Genomic DNA, 18,626 nt, shown 5'->3' on the forward strand with positions numbered 1-18,626 from the left:
AAATTCCAAAAAATGTAAAATTTGGTCTCCAAGCACATTTCAATATGGATTAAACATCTAACGGTTCGGATCGGTCGTTTGGGCTTTCAAAATAAAAATACGGCGTGAAGTAGAAACGCGTTTTACTTCGCAACTCACCGTAGCCTATCTCTCTCTCTATATATATATATATATATATATATATAAAGCTTGACCATAAACGTATTGAATACGGTCGATCGAATAAACGGATAAAATAGAATCATTAATTTGACACCCTACTGCTGGTCCTATTTCTTTTTAAGCGTACTAATTTATTAATTAGAGCCAATTTATGCCAGCCGGCAGAATTTGGAATCAAAGAACTATATAAATTGAAACTCAATGACAATAGTTTGAGAACAAGTTTGGTTCATACCTTCGGTGCAATTCTGTTGGACAACGGTACGTGCAGACCTGTTACTTCAAATGTAGCTGAACTACATATAAGACTTTATATAGACCTTACCTATTTTTCATACCAATATCAGCACTTATGCAATACAAGTGAGCCTAAACTCTTAAGTTTTTATCTTTTCCTAAACAAAAGTAAACTTTTATGAGTCTGTTGATAAAAAACATCCTCCATGTATCCTTAATTAGTTTCCTTTTTGTAGTCTTTTCGTTTCAAATTGCTTCACTGTCTTCTTGTACCAGTGAGGCCTAATTAGTAATTACTTCTCTGTGCTTTTGCTCTCAATTACTTTTTTTTTTTTCTTCTTTAGTGCAAATCCATGTACAATGCCCATAAAAACCAGTAGCTTTAGTTTTCATTACTTGCATAACCATTCATCCTCATCTTCTTTATCAGCAAGAAGAGCATTACAGGGGCTCATTATTCAATAATCTATTAATGTATCTTTGTTGACTTTTGGTGTTACCCAGTTCTTTCTTAATGTATCATTTAAATCCTTAGGCTCTGCAAAATCATTGACATCTTTGTACATTTAAACTACAGATTAATGATGAAAAACTATCCTCTTTCATACCAAGCAGTAGACAAGGAAACAGAAGCAGAAAGCCATTATATTCTCTCACAACATAACAGCAATGGCTACACAGTGGGAGCTCCACCAAAAAGTAGTGCAACTGAGGATTTTACTCATACTTTCAGAGAGTTCTTTTTCCATGACGACCCGCTATACCAGTACAAGGATAAATCCAAGAAACGGCAATGCTGGCTTGTGCTCCAAAACTTCTTCCCAATTTTGGAATGGGCAAGACATTATACTCTGAAAATGTTCAAAGGAGATTTAATAGCAGGCTTAACTATTGCAAGCTTGTGTATTCCTCAGGTAACATCACTTTCTGTCTGCCTAATTAGTTCATGCTATTATTATTTATCTTATAGCTCATGTATTGAACTCAGATGATTTAAAAAAAAATGGAGGCCAAAAATAAGAAACGATCAAATAGAAATACCCACCAACAAGAGATCTATATTACAGAAAAGTTGTGCAACTAGATACATTTGAAATAAAATATCATTTGTGTATGTATATGAAACGAAAAAAAATATGCAGGAAATACATTTTGTTTTTTCATTTATGCCGTACTTTACCATTCAATGTGTTACTTAGCTGTTCTTAATATTTGATGTATCTATAAATTCTTCTATCTGTAAACTCAGATAGCTTTATTTTGATTCATTTACTAGGATATTGGTTATGCAAAACTCGCCAACGTTGATGCTCATTATGGGCTTTGTAAGTTCAACACTTCATCAATTTTACTACAGTACTAACAAAGAAAATTGTTTCTGGTAGCTACTCTGCAGCTTCCTATGTGTCTTAATTATTACAAGTACCGAACAACTCCATTTATTTTACTGTTTGAATTGTCCAGAAAGTATGTTGAATTATCAATTAAGAAAGGAAATTATGTTGAAAAAGATGCTACCCTCAGCAATTATGTTATTGTGCATCTCCATTAAGAATGAATTGCATACCAGTCCTTATTATCAATAAAACTTGTAGCCAACAAATCTTTATAATCTGAAAAAAAAAACCCCAAAATTGCACTTGTTTGACTGGTAATTTTATACTAAGTTCAATAGATAATTGAGAATTGGTATTGTCTTGGAGGTTGAACAGCAAGAACAACTAATTTAATAGTAGCTAGTATTAATTAGTGCATATGCATCTTGGGTCTTGAACACAGAACTTTTAAGTAGTAGAAGCATGTATACTTACATTTTGATCTTTTGTTTGAAGATACAAGCGTTGTCCCACCTATAATTTATGCATTTATGGGGAGCTCACGGGATGTAGTGATTGGGCCAGTTGCTGTGGTTTCACTCTTGCTTGCGGAGTTACTACGACGTGAGTTTGATCCAGAAAAAAACAAAGAAGAATACCTCCGTCTCGCCTTCACTGCTACCTTCTTTGCGGGAATAACACAAGCCACACTAGGCAGCCTTAGGTAGGTTGTTGATTCCTATTTTCTACCAAATACATTGTTTTCTCAAAGACTGAGGACCATATCTTGCTTCTTTTCCTCTGTTCACGATACAAAATAACTGCTTTGCTATATTTCATACTTCCAAAGTTGCATTGTTGACTAATATCTTCCTTCAGATTGGGTTTCATCGTGGAATATTTGTCACATGCGGCAGTGGTAGGGTTTACGGCTGGTGCAGCCATTACAATTGGTCTCCAACAACTGAAGGGTCTTTTCGGAATTAAAAACTTCACAAGAAACACTGATATCATCTCTGTCATTCACTCGGTGTTCACTAATGTTCAGCACGGTGTAAGAAGAAGCATATAGTTCTCTAATTCAAAGTTATGAAACTAATACATAACAAGTAAAAATGAGATGAAGTGATAACAATCATCTGGCCTATTTTCAGTGGAACTGGCAAACGATGCTGATAGGGGCGATATTCCTGGCATACCTTGTGACCACAAAATATGTTGTAAGAATAAATTATACTTTTAAACCTTTTTATCTGAAGAATAATCTGAAACTACAGTTTGTAAAAGTGAGTTGCTTTGTGCAATGAGACAATTTATGGATCCTGCAAACAATTGAGCTGGATTAGATCTTAATTATAACAAACTAGTTAAATGCTAAATAAATAAACCTTTACATAGGGGCATACCTGCAAAAGGGTTAGGTTTGCTTGGATTCTTTTCTCGATTCTTTTTGTTATTTTAACAAGATTAAGCAAGTTAAAATGCTATTAACCTGTAATTAAGTGTTTGTTTTAAAGGCAAACTATCTCTCAGCCCGTAATATACCACTATGTGTTACTATGAAGGATTTTTTCCGCCCTTTTTTTTCCAATAATTTTGAACTTCAGGGGAGTAGATGCTAAGGGGACATCAATAGCTTTCATTCAAATCATACAATAATTATATATTAATTATAATATTTTGTTATTATGATTGACTTAATTAAACTAACATATCAATACATAACAGGTAATCTCAAATTTCAGACTTAAACCATATGAATGTGTTTATAATTTATTATGCAATTATGTGTAGGACAAAACTACACCTTAATGTTACTGATGCTACCTGCTTCGTTTCTTGCTAATGCTTCTAACATATCGCAATTATAGGCAATAAAAAATCCCAAAATTTACTGGCTGGCTGCGAGTGCACCGTTGATATCGGTTGTTGTATCCACATTTTTTGTTTTCATAACCCATGCTGAAAATGATGGTGTTCAAATCGTAAGTTTATTCTTTTATCTTGTTATAATTTTCCTCTTTATTTTATTTACCTATATATGCTACTGTGGTAATTCAAGCATTTCATCAAACACCTTGCGCACCCAAATCTCAATCAACTTGTAAAGTCTCCTATTTTAAAAAAAAAATTGTAAAGCCTCAATCTATAAATAAATAAAACCTTGTAAAGCCAACTTGGACTGGGCCTTGTCGGTTTTTCAAACATTCAAATGGTTACGCAACAAGACAATGCAAAACTACTCGGGCTGACAAGAAAATCTCGTAGCGTGGTCTGCTCAAAGATCAACTCCGAAAAAGTTCATAATTAGCTGGTTCTGCTCGTCTTTAACAAGTTTAACCTTGACCCAACTAGACTCGAGCTGACTCGGCTAGTTTCTTAGCTCAGTACAAGAAGAAGATAAAATTATTTTCCGACTCTTTCACTATATTTATTTATATTTATCATGGAACAATGAAACTCTTTGCAAGAAGATGATGAAATTTTCTTCCGACTTGTGATCTATGAGAGACTCGTAACATCAAATTGACAAAAACAAATTATTTGTACTGTACGGCTCACAACACAAATTAGCTGGCTTGGCTAAAATCTAGCTCAACTTGTTCTGGCATGAGTTCAAGCTTTACCTAGCTCGGTTCGGCTCAGCCCGTTAACAGTCCTATATATTACTACTATTATTATAAAAATAGTTTAAATAAGACAAGAAAAAACTGTATGAGATGTCCTTTGAGAAAGCTAAAATAGGAAATGAATGTGTGACAGTTTTGCGAACTTATATGTACGTAAAACAAATTACAGGTAGGTCGCATACACAAAGGGCTAAACCCATCATCATTGAACGAGATTTATTGGTCCGGGCCTAATCTGAAGAAAGGGGCCAGAATTGGATTCATGGCAGGGATGGTTGGTTTAACGGTAAATCTCTCAACACATGCATGTAGCAAGCAGTTAAACTTCAATTCGGAATTATTACATTTTACTTTATGTTAAATTAATATATGATGGAACAGGAAGCTATAGCAATTGGAAGAACATTTGCAGCAATCAAAGATTATCAACTTGATGGAAACAAAGAAATGTTGGCATCAGGAGTTATGAACATTGCGGGTTCTTTCAGTTCTTGCATTGTGGCAACAGGTATTGTTAAGCACAGAAAAGTTTCATAAAACGAAGTACTTTTTGAATTCATGATCTGATTTTTAGATTTTTAGATTCTAATAAAAAATTATGACTTCTTCTGATGGACGAATACTAAAATATTGTAGGACTAGAACTTGTCATATAAACGAAACCAGTAATGTTTATAATTATGTAATTTTGTAGGATCATTTTCAAGATCAGCGGTGAATTTCATGTCAGGATGCTATACGCCATTGCCTAACATTGTCATGTCTCTGATAGCGTTGCTATTTTTAGTTGTAATCACACCTCTATTCAAGTACACACCAAATTCAGTTATTTCGGCGATTATCATAAATGCCATTATTGGATTAGTTGATTTTAGATCTGCATTCAAAATTTATAAGGTCGACAAAGTCGATTTTCTCGCATGCTTGGGGGCCTTCTTAGGTGTTATTTTCAAATCTGTTGAAGTTGGCCTTCTGATCTCGGTGAGTATTTAATATCAATCGTACAAGTATCGTATTGAGATGCATGGAGATAATTCTGGTACTGCATGTGTCCTGTACCAACCATTTTCTTATTTCTGTTGCTTGTTCTTACAGTTCTCATTTTATTCTATCTTATGCATCTAAATAAATCATAGCAAACCTACATAAGTTTATTCTAATTGTTAATGCTTTGTCAATTAGGTTATATTATCAATTGCTAAAATACTTCTTCAAGTAACAAGGCCCAAAATTCTCCTACTTGGCAATCTCCCAAAAACTACTACTTTTAGAAACGTTGAGCAATATACAGAAGCAATCAGAATTCCAGGAGTTCTGATCTTAAAGGTTGAATCAGCCATTTATTTCGCCAATGCCACCTATGTCAGAGAAAAGTAAGAAACTTAATTTTGTCGTATTAATAAATCTTTTTTATTTATTTAATATGTTTAATTTGTAGCATGGTCAATATACTTCCCCAAATAGCCCATTATATTGTGATATTGCGTTTTTCAATTTTACATATATAGTGCATCATGTTTAAGTTCAAAAACTTTCATGGTTATTTTTACCAGTCTGATTGTACCGGCCAATAAACCTTTATTTGCAAGCCTTGATCAGTTCCATATTTCCCTTCTTTTGTAAACCAGAAAATGATTGTTAACAATCTAATAATGGGCAAAGAGAAATCTATGCCAAACTAATTGTTCCAAGAAAAATTAGCTAACTAATTACTTGCAACTTTCGCTCTTATAATTGACCATAAATAAAAATACTATTAATAACTATTCATTTCAGAATACTAAGATGGTTAAGAGATGAAGAGGATCTAAATAGGCAGTATATGAAGGACAGAACTCAACACTTAATACTTGAGATGTCAGGTATGCAAACTTTAAGAAAACTTTTTATTTATGTGTGTGTGTGTGCGCGCGCGCACACCCACGCGTGTGCATGTGCATGTGTGCGTGTGTGTGAGCTTATCAAGCTATATTGCAATTTTAATTAACAAATGTGAGACCTTCTTTTGATGTAATTTCTACAGCTGTGACAGATATAGACACTAGCGGCATTCGTGAATTAGAAGAGTTGTTCAAAATCCTCAAAAGGTTATATATCCAGGTTAGTAATTAGAACTGTTCAAATTGCATGATTATGAGGAAGAATAACATATTTCAAACACATGAGTAATCATTTTTTCCGGTACAAACCAGCACGTACAGTCTGGTATGTGGACTGCCATGCATGATATGCCCCTCTCATTGATAATCCACATAACTTGGATTTTGAGGCTTATAATGACCAAAATTAAGAAATTCTAGCAATTATCACACCATTAGAATTGGACGGAATGAGCGCTTATAACTAAAATGGTACCAACAATTGAGACGATACACAACTCATCAGCGCTTATAACACAAAAAAATTAATTATAATTACATAACTATTTTTTTTCCACCTTAGCTTGAACTTGTCAATCCGGGCCCACTGGTCATGGACAAGCTTCTCCTTGCCAACTTTATTGACCTACTGAGAGAAGAACATTTGTTCGTCACGGTAGGAGATGCCGTCGCACATTGTTTTGCAAAGTCGTCCAAACCCCCGGAGGATGTATGTGTATGAAGGAAATGAATAACATGGTTAAGCAAAACTTAGATTCATTATCAAAGGAAAATTTTACCATGTTAGTGTATTTTTATGTTATAGAGAAAGTGTGTGCAACCAGAAGCGAAAGTTTTTATTGTGCGGATTTGGGTTCTCAATTTGTATAGCAATTAGTGTGTATTGTGCATATATACACCGTGAATGGAAGTAATAGGACATGTCAAAAGTCATGAGTAAAAACAGCCCTTATTTCAAAAGAAGTAATAACAAAAACAAATGATACATGTAAATAATTTTCTATCAATCAAAATGTAAGATGACAAGGTGCCCTTACCCTCGGAACAAAAATAAATGATCCTGGTAGAAATTCACAATGCTAAATACGAAATTATAACATCACATATTGCACTTTAATTGCGCTGTTATATATGTTGCATTTAACGCTACGGTTATAGTTCATATATATATATATAGAGTTAGGCTGGAGTGCTATGGATAGCATAGTGGTCTCCCGTGCTACGGCTCAATATTCAAGTTTTCAAAATCCAAACGGTCGATCCGAACCGTTCATCTTGTTCTCCATATTAATATGTGTTTGGAGACCAAATTTTACATTTTTTGAAAATTTTTTACTATTTTTTTAGCTAGGTAGAAAATCACTTGATCTAAAAAATTCTGCACCATTAAGATATTTGATTTTCTACCTAGCTAAAAAAATAGTAAAAAATTTTCAAAAAATGTAAAATTTGGTCTCCAAACACATATTAATATGGAGAACAAGATGAACGGTTTGGATCGACCGTTTGGATTTTGAAAACTTGAATATTGAGCCGTAGCACGGGAGGCCACTATGCTATCCATAGCACCCCAGCCTAACTCTATATATATATATATAGAGGTTGGCTAAGATCAAAGTGGTAGTTCCTAAGCTTTGGTGCTACCAATTCGTTTTTTAATTTTCAAAGTTCAAAACGTCGATCCGAACCATTCAAGTTGTTCTCCATATTAAATTGTGCTTGGAGATCAAAAATTTCATTTTTCTGAACTTTCTTTACTATTTATTAAGCCACTTTGAAAATCACTGATCCAACGGTGTCTTAACAAAACAGTAAAATCAGAAGCCACCGTTAGATCAGCTGTTTTCAAAGTGGCTTAATAAATAATAAAAAAATTCAGAAAAATATAAAATTTGGTATCCAAGCACAATTTAATATGGAGAACAACTTGAACAGTTCGGATCGACGTTTTGAACTTTAAAAATTAAAAAACGAATTGGTAGCACCAAAGCTCAGGAACTACCACTTTGATCTTAGCCAAGTTATAACGAGTCTAAGTTATAACATGTCATAACGTTAAAATTTCAGCCTAAGTTATAACGAGTCAATTTTTGAGATTTCAAAGTCCGAATAACCGATCCGAACCGCTCAACACAATCTCCATATTAATATGTGCTTGGAGACCCAATTTTACATTTTTTGAGATTTTTTACTATTTATTAAGCTACTTTCAAAATCGCTGATCCAACGACAATAGTAAAACCAAAAGGCACCGTTGGATCGGCGATTTTCAAAGTGGCTTAATAAATAGTAAACAAATCTAAAAGAAAAAAAATTTGGTCTCCAAGCACATATTAATATGGAGAACAAGATGAACGGTTCGGATCGGTTGTTCGGACTTTGAAATCTCAAAAACTGACTCATTATAACTTAGGCTGAAATTATAACGTTATGACATTAGCCGGACTCTATATATATATATAGAGTTAGGCTGGGGTGCTATGGATAGCATAGTGGCCTCCCGTGCTACGGCTCAATATTCAAGTTTTCAAAATCCAAACGGTCGATCCGAACCGTTCATCTTATTCTCCATATTAATATCTGCTTGGAGACCAAATTTTATAATTTTCTGAATTTTTTTACTATTTATTAAGCCACTTTGAAAATCGCTAATCCAACGGTTTTACTATTTTGTGCAGCCACCGTTGGATCAACAATTTTGTAAAATACTTAATAAATAGTAAACAAATTCAGAAAAATGTAAAATTTGGTATCCAAGCAGATATTAAAATGGAGAATAAGATGAACGGTTCGGATCGACCGTTTGGATTTTGAAAACTCGAATATTGAGCTGTAGCATAGAGGCCTCTATGCTATCCATAGCACCCCAGCCTAACTCTATATATATATATATATATATAGGACTTGGCTACGGTGCTATGGGTAGCTAAGAGGCCTCCTGTGCTACGGCTCAATATTCGACTTTTCAAAATTCTAACTGTCAATCTGAACCGTTCATCTTGTTCTCCATATTAATATGTGCTTGGAGACCAAATTTTACATTTTTTGGAAATTTTTTACTATTTTTTTAGATTTATTGAAAATCGCTGTTTTTCAGACAAATCTGGACCATAAAAACAGCGATATTCAATAAATCTAAAAAAATAGTAAAAAATTTCCAAAAAATGTAAAATTTGGTCTCCAAACACATATTAATATGGAGAACAAGATGAACGGTTCAGATCGACCGTTAGAATTTTGAAAAGTCGAATATTAAGCCATAGCACGGGAGGCCTCTTAACTACCCATAGCATATTAGCCAAATCCTATATATATATATGGCATGGCTAATTTGCTGTCGGCGGTGCTGCCGCCGTTTTTTTATTTTTTGATGTTCAAACAACAAATCTAAATAGTTAGATATTTAATCTATACTATAATCTACTTGGAGACCAAATTTTACATTTTTTGGAATTTTTTTACTATTTATTAAGCTGGTTTGAAAACCGCTGATTTCAATGTTGCAGAAATTTACTGAAATCAGCCGTTTTCAAACCAGCTTAATAAATAGTAAAAAAATTCCAAAAAATGTAAAATTTGGTCTCCAAGTAGATTATAGTATAGATTAAACATCTAACGGTTTGGATTTATTTTTTGGACATCAGAAATTACGATATTGCCCCGGCAGTACCTCTGCTGAAATGCTACCGACGGCAATTTAGCCGTGCCCATATATATATATATATATATATATATATATATATATTAAGGTTGGTGGCATAATTCCTATATTTTGAGGTGTATAACAATGTAAATAATTTTTTTATCTTCAATACAACCGTTAGTGACCGCTCATGCCACTGATTTTCAATTAAAAACAAAAAATCAACTCGATCATAGAAGAATGTGGGGCCTTTGTTGGTTGACATTTATATTTCTTCATATAGAAGAAATTGGCAACACAAAAATCAACTCGATCATAGGACTTGCTAAAAATGCACACCATAAAAATGTCCCGATACATTGGAGCACTGCGGGTAGGTGTGAAAACTAGGGCTGTAAATGAGCTGAGTTTGAGCGAGTTACCCCCAACTCGAATTCGGCTGGCAACACAAAAATCAACTCGATCATAGGACTTGCTAAAAATGCACACCATAAAAATGTCCCGATACATTGGAGCACTGCGGGTAGGTGTGAAAACTAGGGCTGTAAATGAGCCGAGTTTGAGCGAGTTACCCCCAACTCGAATTCGGCTGGCAACACAAAAATCAACTCGATCATAGGACTTGCTAAAAATGCACACCATAAAAATGTCCCGATACATTGGAGCACTGCGGGTAGGTGTGAAAACTAGGGCTGTAAATGAGCCGAGTTTGAGCGAGTTACCCCCAACTCGAATTCGGCTCGTTTAATAAACGAGCGAGCCAACTCGAGTTGAGATGGTAATAACGAGTTGTAGAGCCAACTCGAACTCGGCTCGTTATCAACTCGAGTTGGCTCACAACTCGTTTATAACTCGTTTAACCAGTGATAGTATTACAACACAAGTTCGAACTCAGCTCGTTATCAACTCGAGTTGGCTCACAACTCGTTTATAATTCGTTTAACCAGTGATAGTATTACAACACAAGTTCAAACATATTTTGCACGAATCTCAAAACACAAATAACAGTCTAGAGATTCGAGTTTGATTATTTTGGAATTTATTGTGACCAATAATTTGCAACTCGAGTTATAAATGAGCGAGTTAAATTGGGCCAACTCGAACTCGGCTCATTTATTAAACGAGTTGGCCAACTCGAGTTGTAAATAAGCTGAGCTGTAAATGAGTCGAGTTAAACGAGTTGTAAATGAGCGAGTTACGAGTTCGAGCTTTTTTGCCCAGCCCTAGTGAAAACGAATTGGATACGGAACCAGTATCTTTTTATTTTTCGAATATGAATTCGTATTAAATATTAGAGGATCACAGATCGGTCGGAAATTTTTAAAATATATCTGTGTTATTAAAAATGTCAAAATTATAATATTTATTAATTATAATAGTATAATATAAATTATATAGTATATATCTATTAAAATACGGATGATTAAAATTTAAAACTATATCCGTAATCATATTCAATATTGAATATCTGTACTTGAACTGAATTGTGAATACGGAACATATATTATCCGGTTGATTTTCATTCCTAACTGCGGCTACTAACATAATATATAGCAACATTTTTTTTTTCAAATTGTCGAATAAATCAAAATTCTGATCCCATGAGTCCATGACCCATACATTGTCCGAATTATCAACAACAGCAAAAAAAAAAAAAATTCGTCAATTAGCCACTTACAGATGGGAATGTGATGCCGTCTTGTTTGCATGATGATGAGACGGATTTTAGTGTACATTACTTAGTCTCCTTCATCGATTCTACATTTTTTTAATTATGTACATTAAATTTTAATTAATTTTTTTTAAAAGTTTTGATTATAGTTCAACTTCTATTATAAGACATCAAATATTTGTTTGTAACTTAGTAGTTAAAATTGTTCATTGTGGTTGTAGAAAATTTTGAGTTCAAATTTCACCTATCACATTATATATTTGTATATTTTATGTTTTAAAAATTATTTTATCTAAATTTTCTAGTTCCATCCCTACATAATAGTTCAAGTAGATCATATCAGTATCAGTCAGACAACAAAACTCAACAAGTTATTTTTATTATTATTATTTAGATAAAGATGAAATTTAAAACTTTCCAACTTTAAATATTTAGAAAGTAAAAGCTCCTTTCAAAGGAAAAATCATTGATAGACCCATTAAACATTCTAAATTACTTATCAAAACAACCAAATCTTTTATATCGCCATTTTAAATTAAAATACATTTTTATTTCTCCTTATGTGTATAAGGTAACAAAAAAAAATTAACAAAGAAAACAGGGTCTAACCCTTTTTCAAAGAGTGTAGTCAAAATAAGAAAAACAATTCTGCTCGAAACATTCGAGCATAAATAAAATACAGAATTAAAGAAAAAAAAATAGCAATAAAATAAAACAACAGAAAGCAACAACATATTAATATGTAATTATTTGTAATATAGACTATCTTTTCAAACTCTTGTTGTTGGGCTATATTTCCATTGCATCTCCACATGTTCCGTCAGTTGCATCAAGTTACACATTTCTTCTCTAAAAGTTTTGACACATCTCTCTCTCCAAATTATAAATTGTGTGATTAGCAAAACTAATCTCTCCTCTCTTTTTTTTTTTTTTCTAAACTTGAGTTCCTTCAAATTTGTTATGGTGTCTTCATCTTCGTTTGATAAACCTCCCAGTAATTTGATCTTCATCTTGATTTCTATCAATCTTTATAGAAACTTGTACTATATGCACCCATTGAATAAGTGAAATAATGATTCCGATTGCATCTTACACATGATGCATCTATTCGGAAGACATCAACCACGCTTATTTAAGTTATCCACCATGATATCAACCATGCAAAAATTTTGAATTTTGGTGGCACTTTTAATTTTCAAATTCTTCTAACTGTATTTTCTATTCTTGGGCTATCCATCAATGCTTGATAAGTCGACTTATTCGTGAAATTCTCTGTTGATGTCAATAACAAAATTATTCCATCGTCAACATTCGATAATTGCACCGGACTTGCCGCAATCTGTCTTTCGAAGTTTGTCATTTCTGAAAGTTGCCTCTAAAGCAATTTTGTAATACACCTTGTAAAATCTCCTTTAAACTTGTTTCTTTGTATTCAACAAATGTGTATAAGATTGGATATATATAGCTCAACCGACATAATCCCCAGTTATATGTCCAGAATTGTATATTACCTCCATTACTGGGAATTTTGACAACTGATATATTGAACATTGGTTCTGCCGTCTTTAAGATTTTGTTGAAGAAGTATGCATTCGGGTAAGGAAGTTGCTCCCCATTTGTGATCTTGAAAATTGTCTTCCATAAGTGTTCTTTAGGTGCAAATCATTGCCATAACCATTTCATAAGTAATGCTAGATTGAACATCTCGAGATCCATAATACCCAAACCCTCCATCTTCTTCGGCTTGCAAATCATTGGCCAATTTGCCAAGTTTAATTTTCTTTTAAACGAGCTGACCCCATGCCATAAGAAATGTCTTCTTAATCTGTCAATTTCTTTCAAGACTCTTTTTGGTAATATGAAAGTCGACATAAAATATATCGAAAGAGAGGATAGCACATTATTAAGAAGTACTAGTCTTCTGGCAATTAATAAATGTTTTACTGACCATCCCATGATTCTTTTTTGGGAAGTAATGGAAGATACGCTTGTTTGTTCAACGCTTTGTTAGAAGAAGAAGACTGATAGGGGTAAAATAAGTAGTGATTTTTCTTATCACTTGACCTAAAATATTGCCATTATCGAATTACAATTACTCATTTTTTTATAGAATCAGATTCATTTTTATTATTTTACTTGATTTTGGAGAATTGCATATTTTCAGTGTTATTCAGGCTAAAACAAGCATAAAACGAAGCAATTCAAACACAAAGTCCCAGGGTGTGCGGATGCACTCATCCGCATGCGACCCAGAGAGCTGCTGCGCAAGAAGTTATGCTATCCGTACGATTTACCCATGAACCGCATGCGACTCAGGCATCTGAGCGAAGGCCTACCATTCATCATTCCAAACCAGAGAGCATATAAGATTTCTCTTATGGAGGCTATGCAAGCATAGAAGATTAAAACAACAAAGTCTCCATTAAAAGAGAAGGAAGAGGCATGATCTGAAGATGATGTACATGAGAGAAGAGACCGCATAGGTGTACTCATTTCATCTCTCTCTATTGTTCTCTTTCTTCATGTCTTTTGTTGTTGAACCAGTCATGAGCTGCTAAGCAACATTTTTTCTAGGGTGAAGACATGTAATCTTGAATTATTATGAGTTTAATCTAAAGATTTATTTATATTTATCATTTGCTTATGATCTGAATTCTTTTTGAGATTTACTCTTTGTATCACTACTTGACTTAGTGCATACCTTGACAACATGGAGATGTACACTATATGGATGGCGTATAGGGTTGACCAGTAGGATTAGTGTACAATTATCTTACATCTAAATAGAGAAATAGACATAACTGTTGATCTCTTGTGATCCGAACTTCAGTTAGAAACTTATTGGAATATAGATCCGTAGATGAACGTCACGTTCTATAAACTGATAGTGGAGTAATCTTAATTATTACTATCACGAAAGGCGTATAGGAAGGACGTAACTGTGAAGTTAAACCTTTATAGTCATAATAATTGAGACTTATCATTAATCTTTATGCAATTGCTTAGGGTTAGGATAGGATAGGATACCATCCCCTTACCAATCCTACTTAATTAGGGTGTTATAGCATAACTATGATTAACACTAGAACATGATTAGCAACTCTCAAATTGCATTTGATACTAGTACAGGGCATGTGCGGTTCTAACCAAACCTTGTGTGATTTCGACTGGTTTACGTAGTAGCATGCGGATAATGACAGAACTGTATGCGATTGATTAACTTTACTTGACAGGTTTACGCAGTAGCATGTGGATGGTGATAGAATCGCATCCAATTGTTTACTTACCAGAAATTAGATTAAACAAGTTTGAATGATAGAATGTCTGAATCCTTAGAAGCCACATCTTCTAAACAATAATCAATTACTTACTACACTGTTGTAACTGAACATTACAACTAAACAACCAACCAACCAATCAATCAACAACCATACCAACCTAAAAGAATCGATAATCTAGACTTGATTTGCGATTATATCTCTTAATACACCATTTTTGTGTATCAACATCCCGATCTATACTATACGAATTGATTCATGCACTTGTGAATCGATAGTAGAGTAGACAATTAGGGTTATAAATATTATTAGCTCTGACTTGACCCATCAAAGACCAAAGTAAATGAAGGGGAAGGTACTTAGTCTATATCCCATCATTCTTGCCAAAGACGAACCAATTGTTTCAGAGTTTTGAGTGAGCAGTAACTCAGGTTTTCCCAGGTTTACTTGTAGACCTAAAATATTTTTGAAGGTTGTGAAAGCAATTATGAGCATCTGGAGTTGTTGTTTCCCCGATTTCACGAAGAAGAGCACATCATCAGCGTATAGCAGGCATGGTTTCATTCCGTGATATGGCAGTCTTATTGCACCAGTATTGACTAATTTTGTAAACCATCTTGATAAGAAATCTATCAAGGTGATAAACAAAAAGGGTGATAATGGATCAATTTGATGAACCCCTCTTTTTAGAATATATTTTTTCCAAGTAACTCATTAACAATCAGCTGAGAGGTACCTTGAAGCACTACTTCTTTTATTATTGTTTGTCATTTTGGAGGGAATTCCAATTTCATCGTCATTTTTTCAATGAAGTTCCAACTTATTGTATTAAAGGCCTTTTGTATATATGCTTTAAATATTGTCAGTGGTATTTTTGAATCCTTACCAGTGTTTTAAAATGCGGCCGCATGGGCCGCATATGCGTATGCGGTCGGCAGCCGCGCTCAGAACGGCCATGCAGTCATCCCATGCGGTTTTGAGCATGCGGCCGCATATGCGGTCCGAATATGCGGCCATGCGGAATAAAAAATGCATATGCGGATTAAAAATGCGGCCATGTGGTCCGAATATGTGGCCATGCAGTCCTCCCATGCGGATCAGCAGCCACCGTTGGATCAACAATTTTCAAAGTGGCTTAATAAATAGTAAAAAAATTCAGAAAAATGTAAAATTTGGTCTCCAAGCACATATTAATATGGAAAACAAGATGAACGGTTCGGATCGACGTTTTGGAGTTTGAAATTTTAAATTTGGACCGTATGCATACGAATGCACATTAGTCACACACTCTCTCTCTCTCTATATATACGTGAATTTTTATTTTAAAATCTGCATATATAAATCCGCATGAAAATCCGCATATGCGTCCGCATACCGCATATGCGGTATGCAGTGGCCTTCCGCATGCATGAACAAAATCGCATTTTAAAACATTGATCCTTACAGTGGTGAAAACTTGCTATGCATAAATAAATCCTTCCGTTATTTGCCGAATTTGATGAAACCCATCTGTGGTATATCCACCATCTTGTGTATATGTAGCTGCACCATGTTTGCAAATACATCCAAAAAAAATTATGGATTGCGTGTATCAAGCTGATCGGTCTGAACTCCTCTTATTTCGTTGCATGATCCTTCCTCTGTATGAGGACTATGTATGATATATTGAGAGGTTTTAAGGACTGTCCTTGTGGAGCTACCTTGTGAAAAAACTTGTGTATGTCTTAAATAATGATATCACAATTTTTTTTGAAAAATTCTCCCGTGAATCTGACTAGATCCGGACTTTTGTTTAATGGCGACTATTGTATAACATCCTTGATTTCTTGAATTGTTATCTCCTCATTTAGCTCATGTACATCCAGTTGGTTCGTGTATAAGTTAGTGTTGGTCCCAAAGGCACCTAGAGGGGGGAGGGTGAATAGTTTTTTTTTTTTTTTCAATTTTTAATCTAAATTAAATTATCTAGCGTGTCTATAAGTTATTCTCGGTGAAAACTTGAATAACTTGAATCTAAACTAAAATATAAAATAAATAAAGTAAATAGTAGAGTTTAAAGACACTTGACAAGAGAGATGTTTACGGAGTTCGACACTAACGCCTAAGTCTCCAGGGCTTTGCGACCTTCTTGATGATGCGTCTTTCTTTACCCAATGAGAAAGGAGTATAAGGTGGAACCGGTGAGCCCTTACAAAGCTTGGAAAGTCGCACGGCCTGAGCACGAAAATGGATCAAGAGCACTATAGGCTCTAATACAAGAGAAACGAGCACTCAAGGCTCTAGGGCTTGTATGAATAAAATATCTCTCACAAATCACTCGAATTCTTACAATAGATTGAGTATGGAGTAGATTTTCAGTTGTTGAATGAATATCAAGGTTTTAAATAGCGATTATAGCGGCATAGCGGGGAGACAAAAAAAAACCTATTGCGAATAACGTAGCTTTAGCGAAAGCTATCATACATAGCGATTTTTCCTTTTCAAATTTTATATTCTATATTACTACTAATTATCAACATAATCAATATTGGAGAATTGTGGTAGCAACTAAATAACAACTAATCTAAGTCTATACTTTTTTATCAATTTTGGAAATAAGAAGGAAAAAAAATTCTAAAAAGTAACATTATTTAATAGTTCATACTTCATAGTATTACATATTATAATAGACAAAGAGCAATTAATTTTATAAGGTAAATGAAGTCAATATATATATTTAAATATTTTATATATTATAATAATAATCAAAATTAGCTTTCAATTTAAACGAACGATAATAATTTTACAAATGAATACTATACGAAGAGCAATCAAAATGAAGAATTAATATTTGAATATTTCTCAATATAGAATGAGAGAATAAATCACAAATAAAAAAAAAGGAGCACATAGTTTGGTTTAGCATACTTATCGTAGAGGACCATGTAACATTAGTTTGGTTTAAAACACTGATGAATATTGAAGTTTCAAGATCAAGCAACCAAGGTAGCTCTCTATTTGAGTTGAGAAGAAGATGTTTGACGGCTGGAGCACTCCCAAGAAACCTAGCCTTTGTTGGCTTTTGGGATGAAATTGAAGGTGTTTGTGGTACTCTAGTAATGTCTCCAGATGGCAAGATAATAGGGCATTTACAACCCAAATACAACACTCTAATTGAAGGTGTTTAGAGCATTCTAGTTGTGTCTCTATATGGCAAGATAATAGGGCATTTACAACCCCAATACAATACTCTAATTGGAGGTGTTCAGTGCACTTTACTAGTGTCTCTATATGGCAATATAATAGTTCCTTTACAACACTAATACAATACTTCAATTGATAGTGTTTGGAGCACTCTAGTAGTGACTATATGTCGCAAGATAGCATTTACAACCCTAATACAACACTCTAATTGATGGTGTTTGTAGCACTCTAGTAGTGTCTCTATATAGCAAGATAATAGGGAATTTACATCCCTAATATAACACTCCAATTGAAGGCGTTTGCACCACTATAGTAGTGTCTCTAGATGACAAGATTATAGGGCACTTACAACTCTAATACAACACTCCAATTGAAGGTGTTTGGAGCACTCTAGTAGTGACTCTATATTGCAAGATAATAAAGAATTTACAACTCTAATATAACACTCCAAATGATGGTGTTTGTACCACTCTAGTAATGACTCTATCTAGCAAGATAATAGGGCATTTACAATCCTAATACAACACTAGTACTCTAGTAGTGTCTCCAGTGGCGTAGCTAGGGTTTGCATCAGGGGTAGGCAAAATTAATTATTATTATTTTATTTAAATTATTAAATAATTTT

The 18,626-nt window shown here is 33.9% G+C and overlaps 1 protein-coding gene across 1 annotated transcript; it reads left to right on the forward strand.

Annotated features, from left to right (window-relative positions):
* The first annotated feature begins 887 nt into the window (after positions 1-887).
* Positions 888-7,156, forward strand: LOC144559488 (sulfate transporter 1.2-like). Its single transcript, XM_078308512.1, has 13 exons — positions 888-1,313; positions 1,676-1,724; positions 2,232-2,439; positions 2,595-2,769; positions 2,870-2,935; positions 3,587-3,704; positions 4,519-4,631; positions 4,727-4,853; positions 5,040-5,326; positions 5,528-5,718; positions 6,122-6,207; positions 6,369-6,445; positions 6,788-7,156. Exons 1-13 carry the CDS (start codon positions 981-983, stop codon positions 6,944-6,946), a joined length of 1,989 nt encoding a protein of 662 aa, XP_078164638.1. The 5' UTR covers positions 888-980; the 3' UTR covers positions 6,947-7,156.
* Positions 7,157-18,626: the final 11,470 nt, after the last annotated feature.

The sequence above is a fragment of the Carex rostrata genome, chromosome 9 (genome assembly GCF_964058835.1).
Source record: "Carex rostrata chromosome 9, lpCarRost1.2, whole genome shotgun sequence".
Taxonomy (NCBI): Eukaryota; Viridiplantae; Streptophyta; class Magnoliopsida; order Poales; family Cyperaceae; genus Carex; species Carex rostrata.

Bases quoted from the DNA above. Each gene is read 5' to 3' on its own strand.
- LOC144559488 (XM_078308512.1), top strand. From the start codon at position 981: ATGATGAAAAACTATCCTCTTTCATACCAAGCAGTAGACAAGGAAACA. The intron at 4,854-5,039 runs GTATTGTTAAGC...GTAATTTTGTAG, and splicing joins TTCTTGCATTGTGGCAACAG to GATCATTTTCAAGATCAGCG. The intron at 6,208-6,368 runs GTATGCAAACTT...TAATTTCTACAG, and splicing joins CTTAATACTTGAGATGTCAG to CTGTGACAGATATAGACACT.